The sequence below is a fragment of the Etheostoma spectabile genome, chromosome 14 (genome assembly GCF_008692095.1).
Source record: "Etheostoma spectabile isolate EspeVRDwgs_2016 chromosome 14, UIUC_Espe_1.0, whole genome shotgun sequence".
In the NCBI taxonomy this organism is placed as follows: Eukaryota; Metazoa; Chordata; class Actinopteri; order Perciformes; family Percidae; genus Etheostoma; species Etheostoma spectabile.
Window position 1 is genome coordinate 11,353,196 of NC_045746.1, and position 24,501 is coordinate 11,377,696.

General features: G+C 42.2%; 1 protein-coding gene and 1 long non-coding RNA gene across 2 annotated transcripts in view; one reads left to right on the plus strand and one right to left on the minus strand.

Annotated features, from left to right (window-relative positions):
• Positions 1-16,162, minus strand: part of LOC116702171 (uncharacterized) — a 17,388-nt gene extending 1,226 nt beyond the window's left edge. Inside the window, exons 1-3 of the long non-coding RNA XR_004335091.1 lie at positions 15,917-16,162; positions 14,694-14,732; positions 2,013-2,144 (exon numbers count right to left, since the gene is read on the minus strand). This is a non-coding gene — a long non-coding RNA (uncharacterized LOC116702171). The remainder of the gene's footprint in view (positions 1-2,012; positions 2,145-14,693; positions 14,733-15,916) is intronic.
• A 267-nt stretch (positions 16,163-16,429) lies between these two features.
• On the plus strand, positions 16,430-20,328 carry LOC116701415 (1-acylglycerol-3-phosphate O-acyltransferase ABHD5). Its single transcript, XM_032535118.1, has 7 exons — positions 16,430-16,558; positions 17,124-17,206; positions 18,238-18,640; positions 19,123-19,274; positions 19,701-19,812; positions 19,884-20,064; positions 20,162-20,328. Exons 1-7 carry the CDS (start codon positions 16,515-16,517, stop codon positions 20,279-20,281), a joined length of 1,095 nt encoding a protein of 364 aa, XP_032391009.1. The 5' UTR covers positions 16,430-16,514; the 3' UTR covers positions 20,282-20,328.
• The last annotated feature ends 4,173 nt before the right edge of the window (positions 20,329-24,501 follow it).

Consider the following 24,501-nt stretch of genomic DNA (forward strand, 5'->3'; position numbering starts at 1 on the left):
CACGCCCTACAGCTCGTCAGTGCTCACATATGGAGGAGGGGATGAGTGTGTCTATGCGAGCACAGAGAAAAGAGAGAGGGAATGGGAAGGGTGAGAAAAGGAATTACATGGAAGAGGAGGGAGACAGAGAGAGGAGAGAATGGGCACTGAAAGAGAAATGTACAGCTTGTTCTCGTCGCCACCATTTTTACACACAGACTGCAGTTTGGTCACTGGTAATTTGGTTTCGGAGATATAGGAGGAGAAGGATATGGATTACTCCGCACTCAGGATATATAAGATACTCAAATAACAGAGGATAACGACAGCCCACACCTGTCACGCACCATACTTCTTAATTAATAAAACATTTCTGTTTAAGACAATGGGATGCTGTCTTCGTCAAATACTGAAATCTGCTTTAAAAAAAAAAAAACTATTTTACTGCACACCGAATGGCCCAGTGTCACTGTAGGTGAATGCGTGACCTGTGCACTTGCGAGTTCGAGCCCAACTGCCCACGCATGTACAGGGTCTACATGGGTGGACCCGACCAATGAGTCTTTCGGAATGCAGAATATTGTCTTCTTTGAATTCAAAATAATGTAATTTATCTGATACAGCATTTGTTAAAACAAAAAAACTTTGACTAGTCCTAAAACACTAATCTACATATTACACAAACTACACTAGGCCGCACCCCGCTACAAAGATCTGCAATTACATGGGCAGGATTAAACAAAGGCCACATAAGGATAAGAGCACATCTATTACAGTAGTTGACACAAAGAGGGGATTGATAATTTAGTGTCATGTGGACTGGGTTGAACCAGTCTACATCCTTGTGAGAAAGAGGATGAACGAGACTCGGCTGGTGCTGCATGCCGGTGGAGAGTCGGGGTGGGATGATGGCCGGCTGTCAAAAGGGACAGGCTGAATAAGGGCGTCAGGGACTGAGAGGGACAGGAGACCGAGAACACGGCAGCGCAATGCGCACATGTGATCTTCTAGAGACGACTGCCACTTTCCAGGACGAGCTCAGACATGATGATCAGACATACTGTACGCACATGCTTACGGTGGTGCCCTGCGTATATGTGACCGTTCGACATACAAACCCTCCCCCTACTTCCCCACCCACCCACATATACACACACGCGGAGTATGACACGAGACTGCACATATGATCCGGCGCCCTTTGTCTGCGTTTATTGGGCAGTAATGGCTGACAGTTGGGCAGCTTTAATTCTTTCTTCCCCCCCCCCACACACCCCACAACCAACCCCACACACACACACACACAACACACACACACACACACACACATAGCATGGTGAATGGCAGATGACACCTCCTCAGACAAGTGTTTGTTTTAACTCTTTATGGTATGTCTATCACACATTACAGTAGTAATGACTGCAACACATACCCCCCACCCCCCTCCCCCCCTACTTCCCTTCCTCTCAGCCTCCATGTCCTCAGAACACCCGCCACCCCCGACCACAACCCCAACCCCACCAACTGGGTGATCAAATGCTATGACCGTGTCCTCCTATCAGGAGTGTTCGACCAGCGAGGGTGGCGTGCGGGTGGGAAGGTGGGGGTTGGGGTTGGGGTGTGGGTCAGACATGATTGCTGACAGAGTTAAACTTTCCCACCCATTAGCGGCGGTGTGAGCAGTGCTACAGCGCCAGACAGAGGGGACCCTTTGTCTCCCACCATCACACGGGAAAGGACGACATATGTACACACACACATATGCTGTACATTCTGGCATGGCTACGAAACATACACACACGCACACACTCGCTGACAGCAACTACGCACGCACTCCCACACTACACTGTTACTCAATTAGTAGTGTTGGATTCAGTGACAATTCCCACATTCTGGAGCATGTCAGCGGCTGCACACATGTGTATGCAAATCTGTTCAATTCAACAAATCACTATGTGAAAGCAATGTGGAATCACCTTATTGTACACATGTATAAAAGTCAAAGTGAATGTGTGAGAGCGTGTCCTCAGACTCACCTGGCAGCACCCCTGGAGCTGGTTGTCGTGGTAATGCAGCCTCAACTGGGGTTGCAGAGCAGTGACACCTGATGTCCCTCCTCCCTCTCACTCTCTCTGCTGTAGTATAGGATCAGTAGCTACACCCTAGCACTGACAGAAGAGGGGGAGACAAAGAGGAGGGGTTCTTATCGAGCCTGGCGGATTGTACCACCAGCCGCCCGCAGACGAGGGGACGCCGGGGGGCAGAGCTGGTAGAGACGACCCTGATAACACTCCTGCGAACTGCTGAGCACCACCCTGCTGTCTGCACCAAGATGGTCTCTCCCTGCTCCCACTGCTCTGATTGGACGACATGCTTCCTCCTTCATCAAAATGTAAAATTCCAAGACAGAGAGTAGTGCAGCGTGTGTGTGTGTGTGTGTGTGTGTGTGTGTGTGTGTGTGTGTGTGTGTGAAGTGAGTGTGAGAAAAGAGAGAGTGTGTGTGTATGAGAGAAAGACAGACATGCAAGAGAAAAAATGTTTGTACCCTCTGGTGTGTATTTCAAAAATTTTGTCATGCAGACTATATGACTGTGGGTGTGTGTGGTGTGTGTGTGGTGTGTGTGTGGTGGTGGGTGTGGTGTTGTGTGTTTGCCTGGTGTTCATGTAAATGCGTGTTTGTTGTGCCTTTGTGTCAGGGAGACGATATACAGGATGCCATTGTCTGTGTGGGCGTGTGATAGAGGAAGAGGTAGCCGAGGGAAAGACACAAGACAAAGAGAGCGAAAGATAGGAAGACATGGTGTGTGGGTGTGTGTGTAAGAAAGAGAAAGAGAAAAAGAGAGCAGTGTGTACGGCCTGAGAGCTGTCATCATTAGTCTCTCTGCAGTGACTGGTGTTGGGCTGCGAAGGGGCTTGTCAGTCAGTTTCTGTCACAACATCTCACACACACACACACACACACACACACACACACACACACACACACACTTTCCCAGGGGAGATTGTGTCAAAATGGGGGCCGGTTGCTCTGACAAGCAGATCCAACCCCCCCACAACCTTTCACCCCACTGCTCTGCGGGGTGTCACACGCAGTATCAATCCCTGATTCTTCAGTTTCACTATGAGCGGGAGACATTCAACAAAAAGATAGGATAAGACGAAGGACAACACGCAGAACGGCAGTAAAGAAGGGCGAGAGAGTGGCGAGAGGCAGATGGCAGCGAGCGCTTACATGCGGCCTAGTCTCCTGAGAACTAGCCAGTGAAATACTGCTGACTCACTGCACTCTGGCAGGCCCGAAAACACACACAGACCCAACCTTGACGTCCAGTATATTCACTAAGGATGATTACAAACCAAAAATCGATTACTGATGATACCAACGTGGGGGTGAGAAAAACAAGGAACCACACAACAACCAGCGTCTTGTAAACGTTCAATTGAGCCTCTGTAGTTTGCTGCAGAGGGGAGTTTTATCCTCACACGTACAGCAGACCATCCCTTTTTTCCTAGCTTTTCTCTGTCTCTCTCCTGCTGCCGATTTAATAACCTTCTATATTTATCTGAGCTCAAGATGCTATTTTGGTTTCGAGACTCTTGTCACTGATATCGGGAGGCTACATTATTCAGAGTGAGAGCACTGGGGGCCGTCAGACACAGAACAAGAGCGCTGTTGTTAACCCTATGGAAAAGGACGGAGGATATGTCACACTTACAATATGGCTGATCGTGTATATGTGTATTGTCTAACATCCTCATTTCATACGCTGTGAAGCTATGTAGACAGACTGGTCTAAGGTGTGGTCTGTCTTTCTGAAGTCTCCATTTTTATGACCGCTCCATCTCAAATCTCAGCGCATCTGGAGAAAGAAGAATATTTCACACAGATACACACATTTAAAGTAGGTCTGATACTATTTTTTGCTTCCGAGTACTGATCCAATACCAGTGTAAAATATATTTTATTATATTTTAACAACTGTATACTACTATCCCTTCCTAAACTCTTTGTGAACAAACACAAACGACAAACGCCACAGAACTTTCTTTTATCATCCAGTTTGACAGTCAGTTGTAACGGAAATAAATAAACTACTTTAACGTAGATTTTCTTCAGGGTTTTATTACGTGGTATCGGATCGGTGAATAAGCTCCAGTACTTCCCGATACCAGCGTTTTAGGACGTATCGGAGGCAATACCGATACTGGAATCGGAACATCTCTAATTTAAAGAGTAAGACACAAACAGGTTACTGCAAACGCACATGCCCACACACACACACACACACACACACAGTACAGTGAGGCTAAAAAAGTATTTGAGCCCCTGCTGATTTTGTACATTTGCCCTCTGACAAAGAAATGATCAGTCCATAATATTAATGGTAGATTTATCTGAACAGTGAGAGACAGAATAGCCACAAAAAAATCCAGAAAAAGGCATGTCAAAAATGTTTTTTTCAAAATATTGATTTGCATTTTAATGAGGGAAATATGTATTTGACCACTCTGCAAAACATGACTTAGTACTTGGTGGCAAAACCCTTGTTGGCTGTCCCAGAGGTCAGATGTTTCTTGTAGTTGGGCACCAGGTTTGCACACATCTCAGGAAGGATTCTGCCTCTTTGCAGATCTTCTCCAAGTCATTAAGGTTTTGAGACTGACGTCTGGCAACTCGAACCTTCAGCTCCCTCCACTGATTTTCTATGGGATAAGGTCTGGAGACCGACTAGGCCACCCCAGGACCTTAATGTGCTTCTTCTTGAGCCACTCCTTTGTTGCCTTGGCCGTGTGTTTTGGGTCATTGTCATGCTGGAATACCCATCCACGACCCATTTTCAATGCCCTGGCTGAGGGAAGGAGGTTCTCACCCAAGATTTGAGGGTACATGGCCCCATCGTCCCTTTGATGCTATGAAGAACCCCCCCACCCCAACCCCCAAAAGCATACTGTTTCCACCTCCATGTTTGACGGTGGGGATGGTGTTCTTGGGGTCATAGGCAGCATCCCTCCTACTCCTAACACGGTATGTTGAGTTGAGCTCCATTTTGGTCTCATCTCACCACAACACTTTCACCCAGTTGTTCTCTGAATCATTCAGATGTTCATAGGCAAACCTCAGACGGGCATGTATATGTGCTTTCTTGAGCAGGGGGACCTTGCGGGCGTCCTTTACGGCGTAGTGTGTTACCAATTGTTTTCTTGGTGACTATGGTCCCAGCTGCCTTGAGATCATTGACAAGATCCTCCCGTGTAGTTCTGGGCTAATTCCTCTCTGTTCTCATGGTCGTTGCAACTCCACGAGGTGAGATCTTGCGTGGAGCCCCAGGCCGAGGGAGATTGACAGTTCTTTTGTTTCTTCCATTTGCGAATAATCGCACCAGCTGCTTGGCGATGGTCTTGTAGCCCATTCCAGACTTGTGTAGGTCTACAATCTTGTCCCTGACATCCTTGGAGAGCTCTTTGGTCTTGGCCATGGTTTAGAGCTTGGAATATGATTGATTGATTTCTTCTGTGGGCAGGTGTCTTTTATACAGGTAACAAGCTGAGGTTAGGAGCACTCCCTTTAAGATTGTGCTCCTAATCTCAGCTCGTTCCCTGTATAAAAGACACCTGGGAGCCAGAAATCTTTCTGATTGAGAGGGGGTCAAATACTTATTTCCCTCATTAAAATCAATCGGATTTTGGATTTTCTTGTTGTTATTCTGTCTCTCATTGTTCAAATAAATCTACCATTAAAATTATAGACTGATCATGTCTTTGTCAGTGGACAAACATACAAAATCAACAGGGGATCAACCACGTTTTTCCCTTCACTGTATAGGTTGTGTCCTCCATATTTTGTTGTGATTTATGATTGCTATTCAGTAGAGGCCACAGTCATCTGGGACATGATGGCCATATCGATCTGATAAACAGTTTCATTTACTGCCATTCATACTTGCACTCACTCACACATGTGCACATTCGCATGTGCACACACACACACACACACACACACACACACACAAACAGCAAAGGCACAGATTCACAGCAGGAATAACCCAGCTTTCTGCTTCATCAATTCCCCACCTCCTCCACGTCTGCTTTTCTGTTTCTCTGCTCTTTCTCTTCTCCTCCCCCCAGGCCACCTCACCCTCTCCTCCGCTCTTGACGTTTTAACCCGTTCCTCTTCTGCCCTCGTTCTCGGGCTTTTTACCGTCCTCTGCCAGTCACCTGGTTCTCTACCAATATTCTCCCCCACGCACCGTGGCCTTGTTTTGTGTCTCCATTTAGCTCCACATGGCTTCATGCTAAGGTTATACCTCAGTTGTGTCAATGTTTCCCAGCATGCATTTAATAGCAACATGCAGGACTTTGTGACTGGAGTTTAACATGTACAATATGATATCATCTCTTGTTTAAAAGAGATATAAAAGGATATGTTGAAATGTTTCAACTCTATCTTGAAGCAGTACTCCCATGCCATATGTATGTTGAAAGAGTAAGTTAGTGGCTATAATGTACCCTGGAAATCCAGACCCAAATCCAAAATATGGCATCGAAAGTTGCCCATCTCGAGGCGCGGCACCAAACATGCATTTGAAAATCTTACTGCACGCAACTGGATAACATTACGACCAATCACAACAACACACAGGGTGACGTATCCAGAGCCCTGTACGCTTAGCTAGCGGAGCTAACTGGTAGATTAAACTGTCGTAATCTGTTTAGCTCGCCTCGGGCCCCGCCTATATCAGATACACCGATGTGATTGGTGCAGCTCGGCTACAAGGACATAGTTAATGAGCAGCATTACTTGAAGCTAGAGTAACTCGATGAGAAAATTCAAAATGTGCTCTCACGAGAAGTCTGGATTTCCAGGGTTAGCTTCTTTTAGTTTCAGCTATGCTATAGTGTGGATTCCATCTCCCATTTCTTACAGTAAGATGTCTGTATGCTCCAACCCACGTGTTAGTCAGGTGGCTGAACAGCAGCTGAACATTTTTCAATACACAAGTGGCATCTGAGGATTGTATAAGACCGACGTGAAAAAATATGTATCAATCCTTTAATGGATATGTAGCAGCAATGTCTGATTTTGGATGTTTTCTATAGTTTGTTCATTTTAAGCTCTACATTTTCACAGATTTGCACATCTGTATCATGTTACTTCAATGTAGCAAAATAATGAGGTAGTTGCCAAAGGGCCAGTGTAGCAATAGTCAAGGTCGAGATTGTGTTTCATCATACCAGCAATCATAGTGTGTTCCACTCCTGTAGCCGTAAAGTCAGTGTATCTAGTCACGGTCAGTAGCAGGCCATTGCTTAGAATTAATATCATGATTCTCTGCCATGATATATTTCTCACGCAGTTTAATGTTTATTGCACACATGAACCGTGACAAAACCCATTGGCAGCACCAAACATAGACTTTTTTTTGGCACCTACAGCACAAAGCGCATCAGCACAAGCCTGTAAACAAAGACGCTTCAATGAAGAGAAGGGAGAGCATTAAGACCTATTTCATACAGTCTATGTTTAAAAATGTACAGAGGAAAGTAGTAGCGTTTGGGATGCAGTCGGCTTGTAAAATTAAATGAGAATCAAAGTCATTAAAAAAAAGAATAAGTATAAAATAATCAAAGTTATTTAAAAATGTGATTGTTAACAGGGTGAATCAAGATCAGGATTTTATAACGATTTCCCAGGCCTGGCCTATTCAGCTGGGCCCTTTCATGGTAAGTACTGCACAGTGTCAGTCAGTGTGGTCCACTGCAGCAATGATGGACCACAGTCACATCAAAACAGCCTTTATTTCATTAGTCTATTATATTCTTTAGTTTAATCTTTTAATACTCATGTCAGGAATTAGAAAGACTAATGTTTTTCAGAGTTCCGCGACTGTTTAATTGGTGTGAAGGGTCAAACTGCCTTAATTAGCCCTGCTGTTAACTCGAAAATTAGTGAGAGACTTTTCGTGTCGGATGTAAATCTTCATTCAAAGACTTTTGCACTCTGAAAAGAATAACATGTTGGGAGGAAACGCAGTATACCTGTGCTTTCCTTGGAATAAAACATCGAAATGTAAAGTTATATACTGTATATAGTAAAAATATATTCAATATATTCATCTTTAAAATCGTTTGAACCTCCATCACATGTGTCTCTTGCTGTGTGCATCATTTGTGAGTAAACAGATAATGTTAGAGGAGTGGAAAAACACACACCAATGAGTGCATAACATATTCATACACGCACACTAGAAGGCTTTCAGTTTCTAAATCAATCCCACATCCGTAGCTAATGCAGTGCTGGGCCCTCTTCAGGAAGCATTAGGCCTATTAGTCAAAGTGCGTACGCATTCCTGTATGTGTGTGTGTCTGTGCGTGTGTGTTTGAGTGTGTGAGGAAGCCGCGCACTCAGCAGCAGCCGATCTCAGTGGATCCTATGGGGTCAGCAGACGCAACAGGGGAATGAGGGACCATCTTATTGCGCGCGCGTGTGTGTGCGTGCGTGCGTGCGTGTGTGTGTGTGTGCGTGTGTGTGTGTGTGTGTGTCCACCCCTCGATATCCTCTGGGCTCTTTATCGCTCTAAAATTATCCTCCATTTACTGGAAGACACTGGACCGACTTAGAGGGAAAGAGAAATATGGACACTCTAGTTTGAATGCCTTCCTGGATCACTTATGGATGCAAGCTAAGAGACAAGCAATAGACTTCTTGCTTTGTCAAATAATCTAATTTAATAAGTGCGGATAAGTTAAGAAAATTGTAAGACTGAGGGAGCCTCAGCTAACCAGAGGGGACATTTCTGGATTGCTGGTAGTGGAGGTAGACAAAGGATAGGTTTACATCTTTTAAAGTCCGTCTTCTTGTTTGTTAGTGTCCCTCCACTGCAACTCAGCAATTAAACGCTGTGTGGCCTGTGGATTTTGTCCACCATCGCTTACATGTGAATTGGTGTACAATTCAGAAAATGTCACAATTTGATTCAATATCCATTTTCAATTCAAAAACGATTCTTGATTACTTTCCTCATGTACGTATGTGTGTGTATATATGTATATATATACACACTAGTGCTGTCAAACGATTAATTGCATTATTGTCATAGCTAACTCGTAATTAATCGTGATTAATCGCACATTTTTATCTATCCTAAATGTCCCTTGATTTCTTTTCGTCCCATTATTTTTTCTCATTTTAATGCTCTTATCAACATGGAGAAGTGGATTGGCTCGCTTTGTGCCACCACCAGCATATAGCCTACTGTAGTGGGCAAAACCGCCCCCCCAAGCATATAGCCTATTGTAGTGTTCAATTTCACATCAGCTGTGTGCTTGGCCATCAAGTGGTATTTCAGACTGGCCGTCCTGCGATGATAGCTCAGTTCACAACCACCAAACACACAGATCACTTTGGTCTTGTCATTTGGCAACTTTTAAAAGGGAAACTTTCCATTCCGAATCTTCCTGGCGTCCATTTTGTCGTCTCGCGCTCGCCATCCACTCAAAACGTAACGTTACTACTATTTGGCCGGCTCGCAAGCCCAAACAAGTGTGTGCGGTGTGTCCGTTGTTGTGTTTCCGGTCTAGCTAGATCCGGTGGGTGTTGTAGTTTTTCTGACGTTACTAGTTGTTGCAACAGCATGTGAAAAAACTACAAAGTCTGCTAGGCCAAAAAGAACGTTACTCTCACGATAAAAAAATCGACGCCGTTAAAATGGGTTTGCGTTAATGCCGTTAATAACACATTTAACTGACAGCACTAATATATATACAGTATATTCATACCCATATTATTCATGTGGACTTGTTTATTTGTTATTTTAACATCCTGTTATGATGTATGTGTATGTTGTGTGTATGTCTTTTTTAATAATTGTAGTTGGACTAGTTGGACAGCAAGTTTTGTCTTTAGGCTTTTTGAGTGTCATTTATTTATTATCTGCTCTAGCTTATCCAACGTTTCAGACACAGATATGGTCATTATTGGTCCAAATTGATGTGGAAAAAGAGACGCAAAACTACCACAAAGGGACACAAAGCCACTACAAAGAGACGCAAAATGACCACCGAGACCCAGAACAATCCCAAAGAAAACAAAAATGACCAAAAAGAGACACAACACGACTACAAAGAGACGCAAAAAGCCACAAAGAGACACAAAATGTATGGGGAAATTGCTTTTTTTTTTTCGAATTAAAAAAAAACACTAACCTTTTCTTGAGAAAGGACACCCGAAGCCCCCGCCAAGTACATGCGCACCTTCCACAAAGCTAGGGAAAACACTGCTATTCTATAAGGAAGTAGAAGAAGAAGACTCTGTAGTCTTTTTAGTTTATCTAACAAAGCCATGCCCACTGCAAACACTCTGCTCACTGGTCCCCTCTACCCATCCCAGTGAATGGAATTAAATAAATACAGCCATTGCACAGTAGTATTTTATATTCAGTAATAAGACTTTTTGAAATGGAAGCTACCAGGATGTAACTTTAGTTATTTAAGTACATGCATATCCCACTGTCACTATACATCAAAAAGTATATGAAAGAATATGAACACAATTACTGCGGGGGAAATAATTAAAGCACGATACATCACTCTAGAGTCGCTGTGGTGCTATCAGCAAGGTAAATCCATCGTACCATAATGCTTCCTCCTTCATCAAAATGTAAAATTCCAAGACAGAGAGTAGTACAGTGTGTGTGTGTGTGTATGTGTGTGTGAGAAAAAGAGTGTGTGTGTGTGTATGAGCAAAAGACAATGCAAGAGAAAAATTGTTTGTACCATCTGTGTGTATTTGAGAAATATTTATCATGCAGACTAATATGACTGTGTGTGTGTGTGTGTGTGTGTGTGTGTGTGTGTGTGTGTGTGTGTGTGTGTGTGTGTGTAGAATTAGAGAGAATGTAAATGTCTACAGCAGGACTCCCATTAACCCCTTTGTGTCAAATATAAATCCAAACATCATAAACCATATTAGCTTGCAAATGCAGATGACTCTCACTGGCTTTGTATTAAGGGGTTAGTTAACCTAAATTCACACAGAACATATTTTCTCTTTTTTACCCTCTAGTGGTATCTAGCTATGCAAATCATTTTGCCCAGGTTTTAATCTGTGGGCAATCCACAGACCTCACTGTGGCTAGTTTCCTAAGGGGTTTTGAAATGGCTATTTCTCTCTTTTTTAATGTCAGAATCTCAGAGACAGGTATCTCAAAATCTTAGCAGATAAAGCCACAACTATCTGCATGGTAATCTGATAGCAGTAACTCAATGTCATCGCATTGTAGAATCTGCAGTGCAACCTGTGTCACTCCGCTTAAAGGAGACACCAACACAAAGGTAATTTTATGAAGTTCGTCTTAAACATTTCAGGCTCTCGTGATCATCTGAATACTGTTCTGAGACAAACACTTCTGGCACAAAAGTATATTCTAAGAGCTGGCATCAGTCTTTAAAAAACCCATCTTTATCAAAAACCAAATTGAACATCCCTACATCCTTGTAGAGCATTCTTTGATCGCACATATGGCCCTCCATCTCCCCTTTTAGCTCCTTGTTTCCTTTGCATGGCCGTGTGCCTCCTCCTCCTCGCACTGTGTTTGTCCCTGACAATTGTTCACATCCCGAGGTGGATCAAGTCTCTGCAAATCAATACCCTCCGTTTATGTGGGTGCAGCTCATGCATGATCATGTGAACATGAACGCTTGTAAATACGCGCACGGAAGTTGCTGCACATATAATTATAGGCTGTATGTACAACCCACAAGACCGTAAAGAGGTGGATTCGAAATAAGTCGTTATTGCCAAATCAACTGAAGTGGCTTGAAATCTGTCTCAGCGTGCTCATGATGGACACAGGAGAGAATAACACCCATATAAATAATAGCCCTGACTACTGCCAGTAGAAAGAACTCAGATCAGATCAGACAGGGCCAGTTAATAGACCCGTAGAGATGCTGAGGCTAGAAATGAGGGTAGAGGATGGAGAGAGTCAGTGGAAAAGTGAGAGGGAGGAGAGGAAGGAGGAAACTAGCAGAGAAAGCGAGACAGTGAGACTGGCCATTATAAATCATATCCGCTGTTGGCGCCGACCACGTATCCTAGCAACCAGACAGACCCTCCTCTCTTCCATCCCCTTTCCATCTTCCGCTAACAGCTTGGTCACTGGTATTACCCATACTGCACCAGGTCGTGCCCCAAAAAAATTTGTGACACAGTGAAGTTTGTGCTTCCAGCTAGCTGACTAATCTACAGTGGGTCTGTATTAACCTTGTTCAAATCAGACCTAATAAGCTGACTCCAGAACAGTTCACTGTGAGCAGAAAATGGACATACGGCACATACTGAACACACACACACACACACACACACACACACACACACAATGAGAGAAAATATAACAGTGACGCATTCAATCTCGATCCCTCTCTGTCCTTTACATAGTCTTACTCATTTATCTACTCGTATACTTATACAAAAACTACCATCATTACAGATGGTAGTTTTTGTATAAGTATACGAGTAGATCAATGAGTGGGCAAATTAGGATAAATTACATCCAAAAACTAGAAGTAGCAAGACACAATGTCACTCACACGCCAGAAAACATCATCTATGTTGTCTTGAGCTCTAACACTATAACATAAGTACCATTTATTATTAATTTTATGTTATTATGGTTAATTAGGGCCCTGCACTCCCTCAGGTTTTTTTTTTATTCCTCTGGCTAATTAGACCTCATGTTCAGGCAGGTTGAAGTTGGGTGTTGCTATGGTGGGAACTACGTGAGGTCGCCAAACAAACGCGCGCACGAACACACACACACAGACACACACAGACACACACACACACACACAGGTCTATTTGGCATAAATGAAAAAACACCTGTATGGGTAGTTGTAGTTGGACTAGTTGGACAGCAAGTTTTGTCTTTAGGCTTTTTGAGTGTCATTTATTTATTATCTGCTCTAGCTTATCCAACGTTTCAGACACAGATATGGTAATTATTGGTCCAAAATGATGTGGAAAAAGAGACGCAAAACCACCACAAAGGGACACAAAGCCACTACAAAGAGACGCAAAATGACCACCGAGACGCAGAACAATCCCAAAGAAAACAAAAATGACCAAAAAGAGACACAACACGACTACAAAGAGACGCAAAAAGCCACAAAGAGACACAAAATGTATGGGGAAATTGCCTTTTTTTTCTAATTACTACATACTTGTACTAGTACTACATACTAAATGTTTTCAGTTCATAGTATATTGTATACATATTGTATGTATACTGTATATCCATTGAGCTGCTTCAGTTTAGGGCCCTGGTATTGTGCATGCTGACTCACTGTCATGGCTTTCTGGGACACTTGAATAGAATTGAGCGTTTGCTAATGTTATCTGTGGTTTTCCTAATATGACAAGTCCAAATGTCTCCTGTGAGACCTGGGGTTTTGTACCAACAGGAAATGATGCAATATTTACAGAGACCGATGTCAATCCAACTGCGACGTTTGAGAGAAATCAAAATGATCTATACTTTGTTGTCTTTGTAAGATCTTTTTTGAGCTGTCTAAACACTATGCACAATTTATTTACTTTTTTGTTCTGGTTCCTCTATTCCCTTTGTGCATTGCATTGTGGTACAATAGTTTATGTCAACATCACACACAAGCACAGAACCTGTTTAGTATGCATTCTGGCAAGAGTATACTTAATTTTGTCACCTTTACACACTGTACTCAAAAGCCTGCTTTAAACTAGTCTGTATGAAACTGGGATGCAGTTTTAATTCATTCCAGTAATCACTTGAAAGCCAAGCACAGTTTTCTTCAGGCCACCTATGCTTTGTTCCTTTTAATAACGTGGGGGACTGTATTTGGTTATTGTACAAACTTCAGTGTTTTTTTTTTAAACGTATTTAGGTTGACAAGAAAATGACGTAAATATGACTTTAAGAGGCGAGTATTTATATCACTGAATAAAAGCCATGTCGGCACTGCGTGGCATTGTGATCATTTGTGTCACATCTACAGACGCCTGCATGCTCCTCCACAGGATGCCTGCTCCCACTACAGTAAAGTGCTTCCTGAGTTAACGCTATACCTCCAAGAACAATCAGTTAGATTACACAATGAGACCATTTAGACCACATTGTAATGACTTTGCCAGTTTGTGAAATTTCCTCCTGATTGTCGCATGAGTGATGAGACTGAACAGACTTTTGTTAAGTCAATTTACTGCCAGACCATGGGTTACTGATTTTATGCCTATGATAAAACAAGAGGAAGAGGATATGCGGTGTATCCTCTAGCTGGCATGACTAGCATTTAATTGTGAGACTCACGGAGCAGGCCTGCTCCATGCTGCAGCTTTGTGCCGCTGTCTCAGTAAAAAAAAACTTCACTTAGTTGCTGATCTCCAGACAGCTACAGCCCTTACACTACTGTACTTCTATGGGCTTGACTACAGCGTCATTGTCTACTGGCTTATGACATTTTGAGTGCTTATCAGAGTGAACGGACAGTAACACAGAGAGAAAGAGTGTGTGCATGTATGAGAGTGAAGGAAATGAACCACTCAGGAACCACTCAGCCAGTCCATAGTCCGAGAGCCACCAGAAGTGGGTGGTATGAGAGGAAAATTGTGTTGAGGAATAAAGGACAAAGTACCCAGAAAATGCATGTGTGTGTGTGTGTGTACTAATAGAACACAAGTACTCCACCTTGTGGACTGGTTGGGCTCTCCTCAAATAGTCCAAGACCTGTGAGAGAAAAAATCACAAATCATTTTTGAGAAAAGTGTCTGTGATTGAAAAGTGATTACACACACACACACACACAGTGTCTTGCCACCATGTTTATAATGTATGTTGTTTGTAGACTAATTTAAATCCAGGGTTCGTTAGGGGGCTCCCAGTTCCAGAGGTCTGCCAAAAGACACAAATAACTCTAGTCAGCAAACACTGACTAGAGGATGGCGCTCCTGATTTGCTCAAGGGTCATACCTCTGTAAATCTCTAAGATGAACTCCTTTTAGGATTTAATGAAATTCACAGTAAGAGTACAAGTTTGAAAAAAGGAAAGCGAAATAGAAAAAGCGCTACTGTACCACTCAAGCCCTTGAGGGTAATGAATAAAATTAACTTGCTTTTTAATCTCCTCCCTTATCTTAAATTATAGTTGCCTATGAAATGCATGCAGATAAGCCATGGTTTAATCTTTATGCCGGCAATTGGAGTTGTCCCGTCTAATATTAGCCTAGATATTAGTTTAAGAAAAGCCAAAGCTATCTACCTTGGTTTGACATTACACAAGATGCACACAGATTTATTTTTTTAGCCTTTCCAGGATATATTTGGGACCTTTCTGTTGGTGTATTTAATTTCAATTCTATTTTCACAGAAGCATAAGCCTTAACCAGTTGCTTAGTAGAAACCTATATTTGAAAAAGTATAATACTGTATTTCACAACACAATATGCTTCAACATAATCAGAAACTAGCCAAAATGATATATTTAGCCTATGCAAAGAAATAGGCCACGTTTAGCTCGTGTAAAATGGCATTTTTAATGTTCAAGAAAAAACAGTATAAATGCCATATTACTTTTATTTTTTTAAATGTAACCTTAATAATTGTAATTACCATTACCATATTCGGTTCAATTGGGGTCAGTCATGCTAATATGCGCTAGCATATTAGGCTACTATAGTCATGCTAATATGCGCTAGCATATTAGGTTAGGCTACTATAGTCATGCTAATATGCGCTGGCATATTATGCTAATCTGCGCTAGCATATTAGCATGACCGACCAAACAAACCCGCCTTTTTCTTGTAATTTAAACGTGTGTTTTCAATGTCGAATTATTTAATTAATCATATTTATTTAGCAATTTAGGTGGTAAACTGTTTGTATAATTTATATATGCAATATATTATTGTTACCTCTGTTGTAGGAAGCTATTAGAGGGGTCAGCTTTACAACGTTTGCACATTTATTACGGTCTGGCGCAGTGCCTAAACGCCTCTTAACGAATCAAATGTAAAGCACAACTTTGTGAAGTTAGCATAAACTGAATGAAGCTATTTGTTATAGCGAACTAAAACAAGACCTGTATTCGGTACCGTTTGCTAATATTATTTTTTTACTTGGAATGGCGGAGTCATGACCTCAAAGCATGAGAATCAAAGGTCGGCAGAGAATCAGACCACGCTGCTGCCTTCAGGTGTAGTTGGACATACAAACGTTGAGCCCTCTGAAAGCCGTTAGGCGAGTGCTAAACTGTGAGGACAATTTGTAACTTTACGTTCATGTTTCTGTTTACCATAATGCATTCTAAATGATTCACATACTGTACAGACGCATACTTGGTAAAAGGGTATGTCGTTCTCAGTTGTAATCTTTACATCTACTTGTGGATTTAATTGATTACTTAATGTCCCTGAACGCATCGCAATACATGCTGACTACTAAGGGATCTGCTAGTGACCATAGACTGTTAACACCGTATTTACAGTCTAGTCTGCTCTAAAACAAACCACCATGCGAAGGATGGCTGAGCAGATACAACCTACCAAAGAACAGTGGTACGTTTTCCTGCTTAAAAAAACGCTTTTATTTTAAATTGCCTTCATACCGTGGTTGGTTTTGTAGCTAAGTGTGCCTGTTGTCTCTCACTGTTTTGTGAAGTTAACCAACTAGCCTACATTGTTTTCTCGAACTAGCACCGACACCCTCCGTAACGTTAGCTTACTTTACATCCAAACCTCTGTTAAAAGTGTGTAATATTAAGTTTCTGTTAAATATCCAAATAGCTTTCAATTGAATTAACGTTATCAGTATCTTCTCATTTAACGTATAACATTTCTTTATGTAAACTTTTAATTCGTTGCTGAAATCCCCACGAGCCTCTCTGTTCTCACATTGAATTTGGGGTATTGTAACTGCCTTTTGATGCATTTTGCATGCCCCATTGAGCCATGGAGCTCTTTTGTAAGTTCTTAAAGTCTTTCTTTATTGTTTGCATTCCTTCAGATAGCAGAAGTGGTAACTGGTCAAAGTTCAAGTTATAGTTAGCCTTTGCCTGTGTTGGCATGTACATTACATGTTGTGTTGTGTTGTGCCTGTGCATGTCTGCTGTCTGAATCCCAGCTCCTGGATCTCCAGCTGGCTCCCCTCTTGGTGCCCCACTTCTCCCTCTCAGCTGAAAGATGCAGAGGAGAAAATGCTCAAGAGTAAGTGGGCCTTAACCCTTGTGTTGTCTTCCTGTCAAAATTGAAAATCAGTCCTTTTGTTGACGCTTTCTATCAATGGTTTTAACATTTTCTTACCTTTTTTGTTTTTGTCCCTTTTTTTTCAACACTTTTCATGCTTATTTTATGGTTTGTCACTACATAACACTCACTTAATAACTTTAGTTTCAGTTATTTTGGTAATTTATGGTCAATTAACCTCATTTATGGGAAGTTATACCTTATGTTTGAGTTCAAAAAGCAGAAATTTAGGAAGACTAAAATTAAAGGAATGTACGTTGATGGATAATCACAGACTGGAATACAGTGGGGCTTGAAAGTTTGGGCACCCCAGGTAAAAATATTTTATTAATGTGCATAAAGAAGCAAAAGCAAGGGGGGGGGGGGTGCATGCTATAAATTCTGCAGGGTGCCCAAACTTTTGCAGACGCCATTTTTTTAGTTTTCTGTTATTTTGAAAGTGTAAATGATGGAAATAAAATCTAACTTTTTGGGACATATGTCTAATCTGTCATTTGATGCCTTTTTGGGATTTTTCCATCTTTTTTTGGCTTCTTTATGCACATTAATAAAAAAATTGTACCTGGGGTGCCCAAACTTTTGAGCCCTACTGTATGTCAACTTTTAGTCAATACTATTTTGATCACTTTGATCTTTTTTCAAATGCTATAAAATTGAATAAGACGCCCCAAAATTAATGAAAGTAGAGATTTGTACTTGCCAAAGAGCGTTGTGTGGAATCAATCATGTTATTTTTGGGTAATTAAAAAGAACATTGACATATGAAAATGGGTCAATTTGACTCGAGGACAACATGAGGGTTAAAGAGCTGTTGAACCACTGATACAAAGTTGAGTGGTTTCCACTTAAAAGTTTTGGTGTTGCATCATCTAAATGCTGAGAGGATTTGTTTAGATATTTTTGTCTTATAAAAAAAGGGTCAAAAATACCAGAACTGGTTGTTGTAGACCTATCAGTCTAAGCCGTAAGGACCCCTCTGCCCCAAACTGCAGGTGTAAAGCTGCCTTTCTCCAGGCAGCACGTCCGGATATCCAACAACAACTATCTGTGGACCTTAGCTTTTTTCACTCAGCCACCTCCATGCTCTCCTTCCGGGCCCCTTGCCCAGCCCAGGCCCCCTCTGGTTCTGCTGCATGGCTTTGGAGGTGGGGTTGCTCTTTGGGCCCAAAACCTGGACTCTCTCTCCAGCAGCGGACCGGTCTACACTCTGGACCTGCTGGGCTTTGGCAGGAGCAGCCACCCCCAGTTCAGCACGGACCCCGAGGGGGCTGAGGACCAGTTTGTGTCGGCCCTGGAGGAGTGGAGGGACAAGGTGGGACTGGAGGACATGGTGCTGCTGGGACACAACCTCGGGGGATACCTGTCTGCTGCCTACACACTCAAATACCCACACAGGTGCTTTGGTGTGTTTATTTTGTGTTTAGTGAAGCCACACAGTATATTCAGAACTACTTTATATTGGATTTGATAAAATCCATGCCAAGTGTGCACTTAGTCCTCAAAAGTGTGTCAAATGGTTATCTTTTTACGTACTTTCCGTGAAATATCGGCTCTTTCAAAAAACCACCCAGTCCCCTGAGTTCAGCAGTCCTTCTTGTTAAAAATTATGAAAACTTGTATAAATATATCAAACATCACTTGAGGAAAATTTGAAAAACAGATTTCTGAGAGCCCAAATCCCCAACAGCACTCCAGTCCTCAATGCTGAGGTCTGCCTATTTTGTTCCAAACGTGGAGATTTGTAATTTGATTTAAAACTTTAATGTACTTTGTATTTTAATTGTATTCTTTTTATAAAGCACTCTGATTGAAAGCGCTCTATTAATACATTTATTATTAATTAATTAAAATCTAACTGTGTGTGTGTGTGTGTGAAGGGTAAAACATCTGCTGTTAGTGGAGCCATGGGGGTTCCCAGCACGTCCAGACAACCCCAACCACAGCTCCATCCCGGTGTGGATCAGAGCCATGGGGGCTGTTATGAGCCCCTTCAACCCTCTGGCTGGACTCAGACTGGCTGGGCCTCTAGGTCAGCGCACACACACACACACACACACACACACACACACACACACACACACACACACACGTATCTTTAGTTCCATTTAATATTCAGTATACTAAATTTGAGGCTTGGCTTGCTAAACATGCCAATATCACCCCATGTGAGTATTGTGAGATTGTTTTGAGATGGTTTTCTACATAAAAAAAAAACAACAACACAAAAATGATGTTACTACTTGTTTGTCTGGCTCTGCATTGTCATTGATTTGAAAGATTATTGAATCATCATCATCATCAGCAGCAGCCATTCTCTATTTCCATCATGGGCTTTTGAAAGAATTTCTGAAAAACTGGCACAAAACATGACATGCATTGGAGAGGTTAGTAGAGGCTGCCAGTTTTCTTGTCAATGGTCTGGTTTGTTTGAAGTTATCGTACTGATATCTCTCAGGTCCTATGCTGGTCCAGACAGTCAGGTCAGATTTCAAGCAGAAGTACTCTTCCGTTTTTGACGACAACACAGTATCGGACTACATCTACCATCTAAATGCCCAGACGCCAAGGTGAGAAACCTTTAAAGCCGATACACACTGGTACTTTTTATTTCTCCTACAATATTTTGTCTCTGTTTCAGTGGAGAAACGGCCTTTAAGAACATGACCATTCCCTATGGTTGGGCTAAGAGGCCCATGCTGGAGAGGATCGACCAAGTCCAGGCTGACATCCCCATTTCCTTCATCTATGGATCACGCTCCAGCATTGACAGTGACTCTGGATACGCGTTAAAGAAAACCAGACCAGATGTGCAAATCATTGTAGGAACTTCTCTTAAAAATGGGGTTTAAAAAGAACTATTCACGACAGCTTTGTCTCTAAACAGCTGACTCTCTCTGTTCAACTGTGTTTGTAAAGGTCATCAGAGGAGCCGGCCATTACGTCTTCGCCGACCAGCCCGATGACTTCAACCAGACAGTCCTTCAGATCCTCGCTGGGACGGAGAAGAAAAGCCGAGGTGAGGAAACGGAGCCGTGAGAGCTCCCTCAATCAGACGACACACGGGACGGACATGGTTTAACGAAGCCCCACTTGTTACACAGCCTCAGCTGTGTAACTGCAAGCCTCTTTATCATGCACTTTACTCTTAGGAGAGAACCAGAACCGACTGAGGACGCTTCACTCACTATTCCTAAGACTTGGGGTCGACTTCTTGTTAAGTTTTTTTTTTTTTTTGTAAATAAATGTGACGTGCAGTGTTTGTTGCTCACTTAGTTTTTTTGTGTCCTCGAGCGGTCAGTGCTAAATTATCAGAAAAACTGTTGGGCAACTTTTCTGTGTTTAAAAAAAAAAAAAAAAAAAAAAGCTGTAAGGAGAAAAAAAGGGAAATCATCCCTCAGGGGAATATCTTGTTTTGGGTTGAAGTTTAGGCAAAGTACACAGGATGTTCTTTTTTTGACCCTTCGCCCCAGTGAGAGATATGAGGTAGACGTGAATAGGGCAAAGGGCGGGTGTGTTTTCCACAGGACTTCTCTGGAGACACGGCGACAGAGAGCGGCCAGCAGGTGGCAGCACAGTGGCAGCATAGGCAGGCACATTGTCTCCCCTCTGGGTTGCAGGAGGGTAACAGTGAATCCCAAACAAAGCTCCCACACTCCCACACATGCATATTGAGTTGAGTGACCTACTCAGGAGACCTGGACAGTGATGCTTTAAGAGCAGCATGACACTCTGCTCTCCTAAGTCCCAACTGCAGTGACAGAATAGGGTCAGAGATGTGCGTTGGACTTAAAATAAAACCTTCTGTTTCTGGGGTTGTGTTGGTATGACATGAGTTGGGTTTATTTACAAGGAAACTTACATTTTGTGAATATGCAAGTCTGAAAAAAGACCTGGAGCAAGAAAGCCATACTTTTAAATGAAAATTTGTCTGAAATTTTGTGGAATTGTTGCACTCCATGCACTAAACTCATATTTACATTTGACCATTTCTATGCTGTAATTCTTTTGACAGAATATGGTACTACAAGTGAAAACTGAAGTCATAATATTAAAATACATGCAAAGTCTGTCAAGTGGCTTTATTTCAGTGGACAACATAGTTTCTCCCTTGATTCAGTTTGGCCTACACTTTTTCAAAGAGTACCTATTTACAATTATACACCTTATAACGTTCACACATAGACATCAAGAATGCATGCAATGCCTTTTGGTGATAAACACAAAATGCAAACATAGCTTGTTTACAAGAAGGCGCTTTTAATACAGTGCCTTTATTTATTAGTGTCTTGATGCAGAAGGTGAAAGATGGCAGGCAGTAGAGTAATGGAGTGGAGACTTGATAACCTTGAGATATGTTAGTTTATCCACGGTTACCTCTGTCTGTCTCTGTCGTCAACCTGGCCCACCCGAACTGTCTCCTGGCAACAGGGTAGCCACGGAGACAGAGTCTTTTGGATCTCCACCTGCAGGAAGTGATGCCGCGGGTTGGACGGGGTAATTATGGGTTGCTTGTTTTCTTGAAGACGCTGGCTGGCTGCTTGTCAAGGCAGGAACATTCAGTGGGAGCTACATGTGCGCAGCCTCTCGGGGATGGAGATGTGCACGCACAATGTGCCCGGGCCTCTGTCCATATTACTCACTTAATAAGCCTGCAGGCTCATTCCTTCTCGCTCTCGCTCTCTCTCTGTGTCAGCCACTCCATTTCATTAGGAAAAGTGAGAAAAAGTGACAGGAGCTTTCATACTGGGGTTGAATATAATTGAAAGCTTGAAGGCCTGAAATAACTGCACATAAAAGGTGTTCCCACTCCGAAACACACACTGTTGCTGGCAGCCTTTCAGCTCTCAGTTTATCTTTAATCAGTACCACCACATGCAGATTTGTGCAGCCAAAGCATCAGGAGCTCAGTTTTAACAGCTAGCAGTGATATCTGTCTTTGATCTGCAAGACCAAACTCAAACTCCCTCATTATTCTGGCTCTTTTGGGGTCTTAACCCATAGTTTTAGTCATTTACTTAAACACAAATTATGATATAGATGAGCATGGAGTCTTTCTAAAGGCTATCCTATACACCACTCTTTTTTTGTGCCTCATATGAAAGGTATCCACCTCAGTGCTTAAGCTCCATAACAATTCTGCTCTTTTTTCATGTGACAATCCACTAGTGTAATGAGATGCATGCATCACGCTCTTTCCTAAACCAAACTATTGTAGTCTGCTTATGAGTGACTGATGATATTTACAGTCCAGGGTTTATTTATACCCCAGAGTTGGCAGCCAGACTGACATTTCACCAAAAAAAAAAGAGGACAATATTGTAATGAAGTCAGCCGCACGACGGTTTTGAAAGGAATATCTATCCACTCAGTTATTTTGCCAGACCTCCCGAAATGCTTAGCCTTTACACAACGAGAGCACCTCGCAGCTCTCACGTTCCACCAAAGGTATCAAGAGTCAAATGCTCACAGGATGTCAATTCTGACTCATCAGAGAAAAGAAAAGTAAGAGAACCAGAGCTGGAGTTTGCCAGCTGGTTGGCTATTCTCTACAGAAAGAGCGCAGGAATAAGCACGTCGATGTGATGGCTCCTCTCCCCCCGCGAAAGGAGTGAAATGCATCCAACGAGGCATTGAGACTTTTACATTGAGACTCATTAGTGACAACACTGGGACTGATGCTGAACTGTTCTGATTCATAAAATCCTCTAAAGCGGGTAATTTCTTTCCCTTCTTTCTTACTATTGATTGTGCAGTTCTAAATCTGTCACCAAGCACATTCCCATGCTTCTTCCAACTGAGTACATTGATTTAAAAATACAGCTGGGCCTTCTTTATGCCCTTGTTTACACACATCATTCCATTATCATAAGTATTCCGTATTGAGAGGGCCAATTATATATATATATATATATATATATATATATATATATATATATATATATATATATATTGAGACTGTAAACAGAACTTAAAAAAAGAGTACTCTCCAGTGGCCCCATGGAAGTTGGAGGACTTATAAGAATCAGAATCATCAGTATATACAAAGAGTAGAAATATAAGGAGTGTGGATATGTACAGTATTTACATAGTTAAAGGAATTATTTATGATACAGGATTTACATAATTAAGGCGTCGCAATGGTGAACAGTAAAAATGAAGAAATAGTAGCAGCGGGGTATTGCACATATTTTAAGCAGTGTCATTGCACAAAACAGATACATATTGTCCAGTTTTAAACTCACTAAGTGTGTGTGTGTGTGTGTGTGTGTGTGTGTCAGACACTTAGAGGGAGGAGTTATAAAGTTTGAAGGACTTCCTTTTGCGCTCTGTGGTGCATTTTGGAGAAAAACGTGATTGTTTATTGTCAACCTCCAGGCTTCTTACCTCACTTGAAAAAAAAGGCTACCGGCTATATTTGCTAATTACCTAAGAAACAAAGAGCTTTCATGCCAGAGAGTCTCAACGGGCTCTTTATAAAAACACGCTTCAGTAACATCCACAAGGCTATTCTCATATCTGAGATCATTAAAAGCAGGTGTCCTTTACAACCCAAAGCACTTGGCTTGTGAGGAAGTCCCCACTGATGTCCTTGAAATAAGTAACACCGCTCTATTGTCAATTTAATTCTCATATTCTTAAAGCTGCGACTTTAAGGCTCTCTGCCTCCATGCTGTGCTGCTTTATGATTTCCTGTTTATTCCCAGTGTTTTCCAGCTGGGTATAAAAAGAGTCTTCCATTTTTGTTTTTCTTCACATTCTTTCCCTTGCATTTTTCCCTGCTCCTTCTATTCCACGTCGTATCCTTTTTTGAATTTTGAGTTTTTGAATTGCCACGGCTTCTGTTGTCTTCCATGTAATGTCTGGAATAATTGTTTCTTTTTATACCCTCCCTCTCCTGTTTGCCTTTTCCCAGGCTGTCACGGCTAATGAAAATTTCCCTTTAATGGACTTGACCCCCCCCCCTTCCCCTCTCTCGCTCTCTCTTTTGCTCTCACTGGCAGTTCTTGGTTTCACATTGTGTGAGATGGGCAAACACAGTTTCAGTAACACTCTGAACAAGCTTACAGTAAAATGAAATGTACACACACACACATCAAGAGAGCATCACACACACTTTTCAATGCCAGGTAAGAAAAAAATCCATCAGAAGGCCAAATAGCATCTGTGTACTGAGACCAACTGTCCGTGGGTGGGTGCGTGAATGCGTGTCTCTCTCTGTGTGTGTGTGTGTGTGTGTGTGTGTGTGTGTGTGTGTG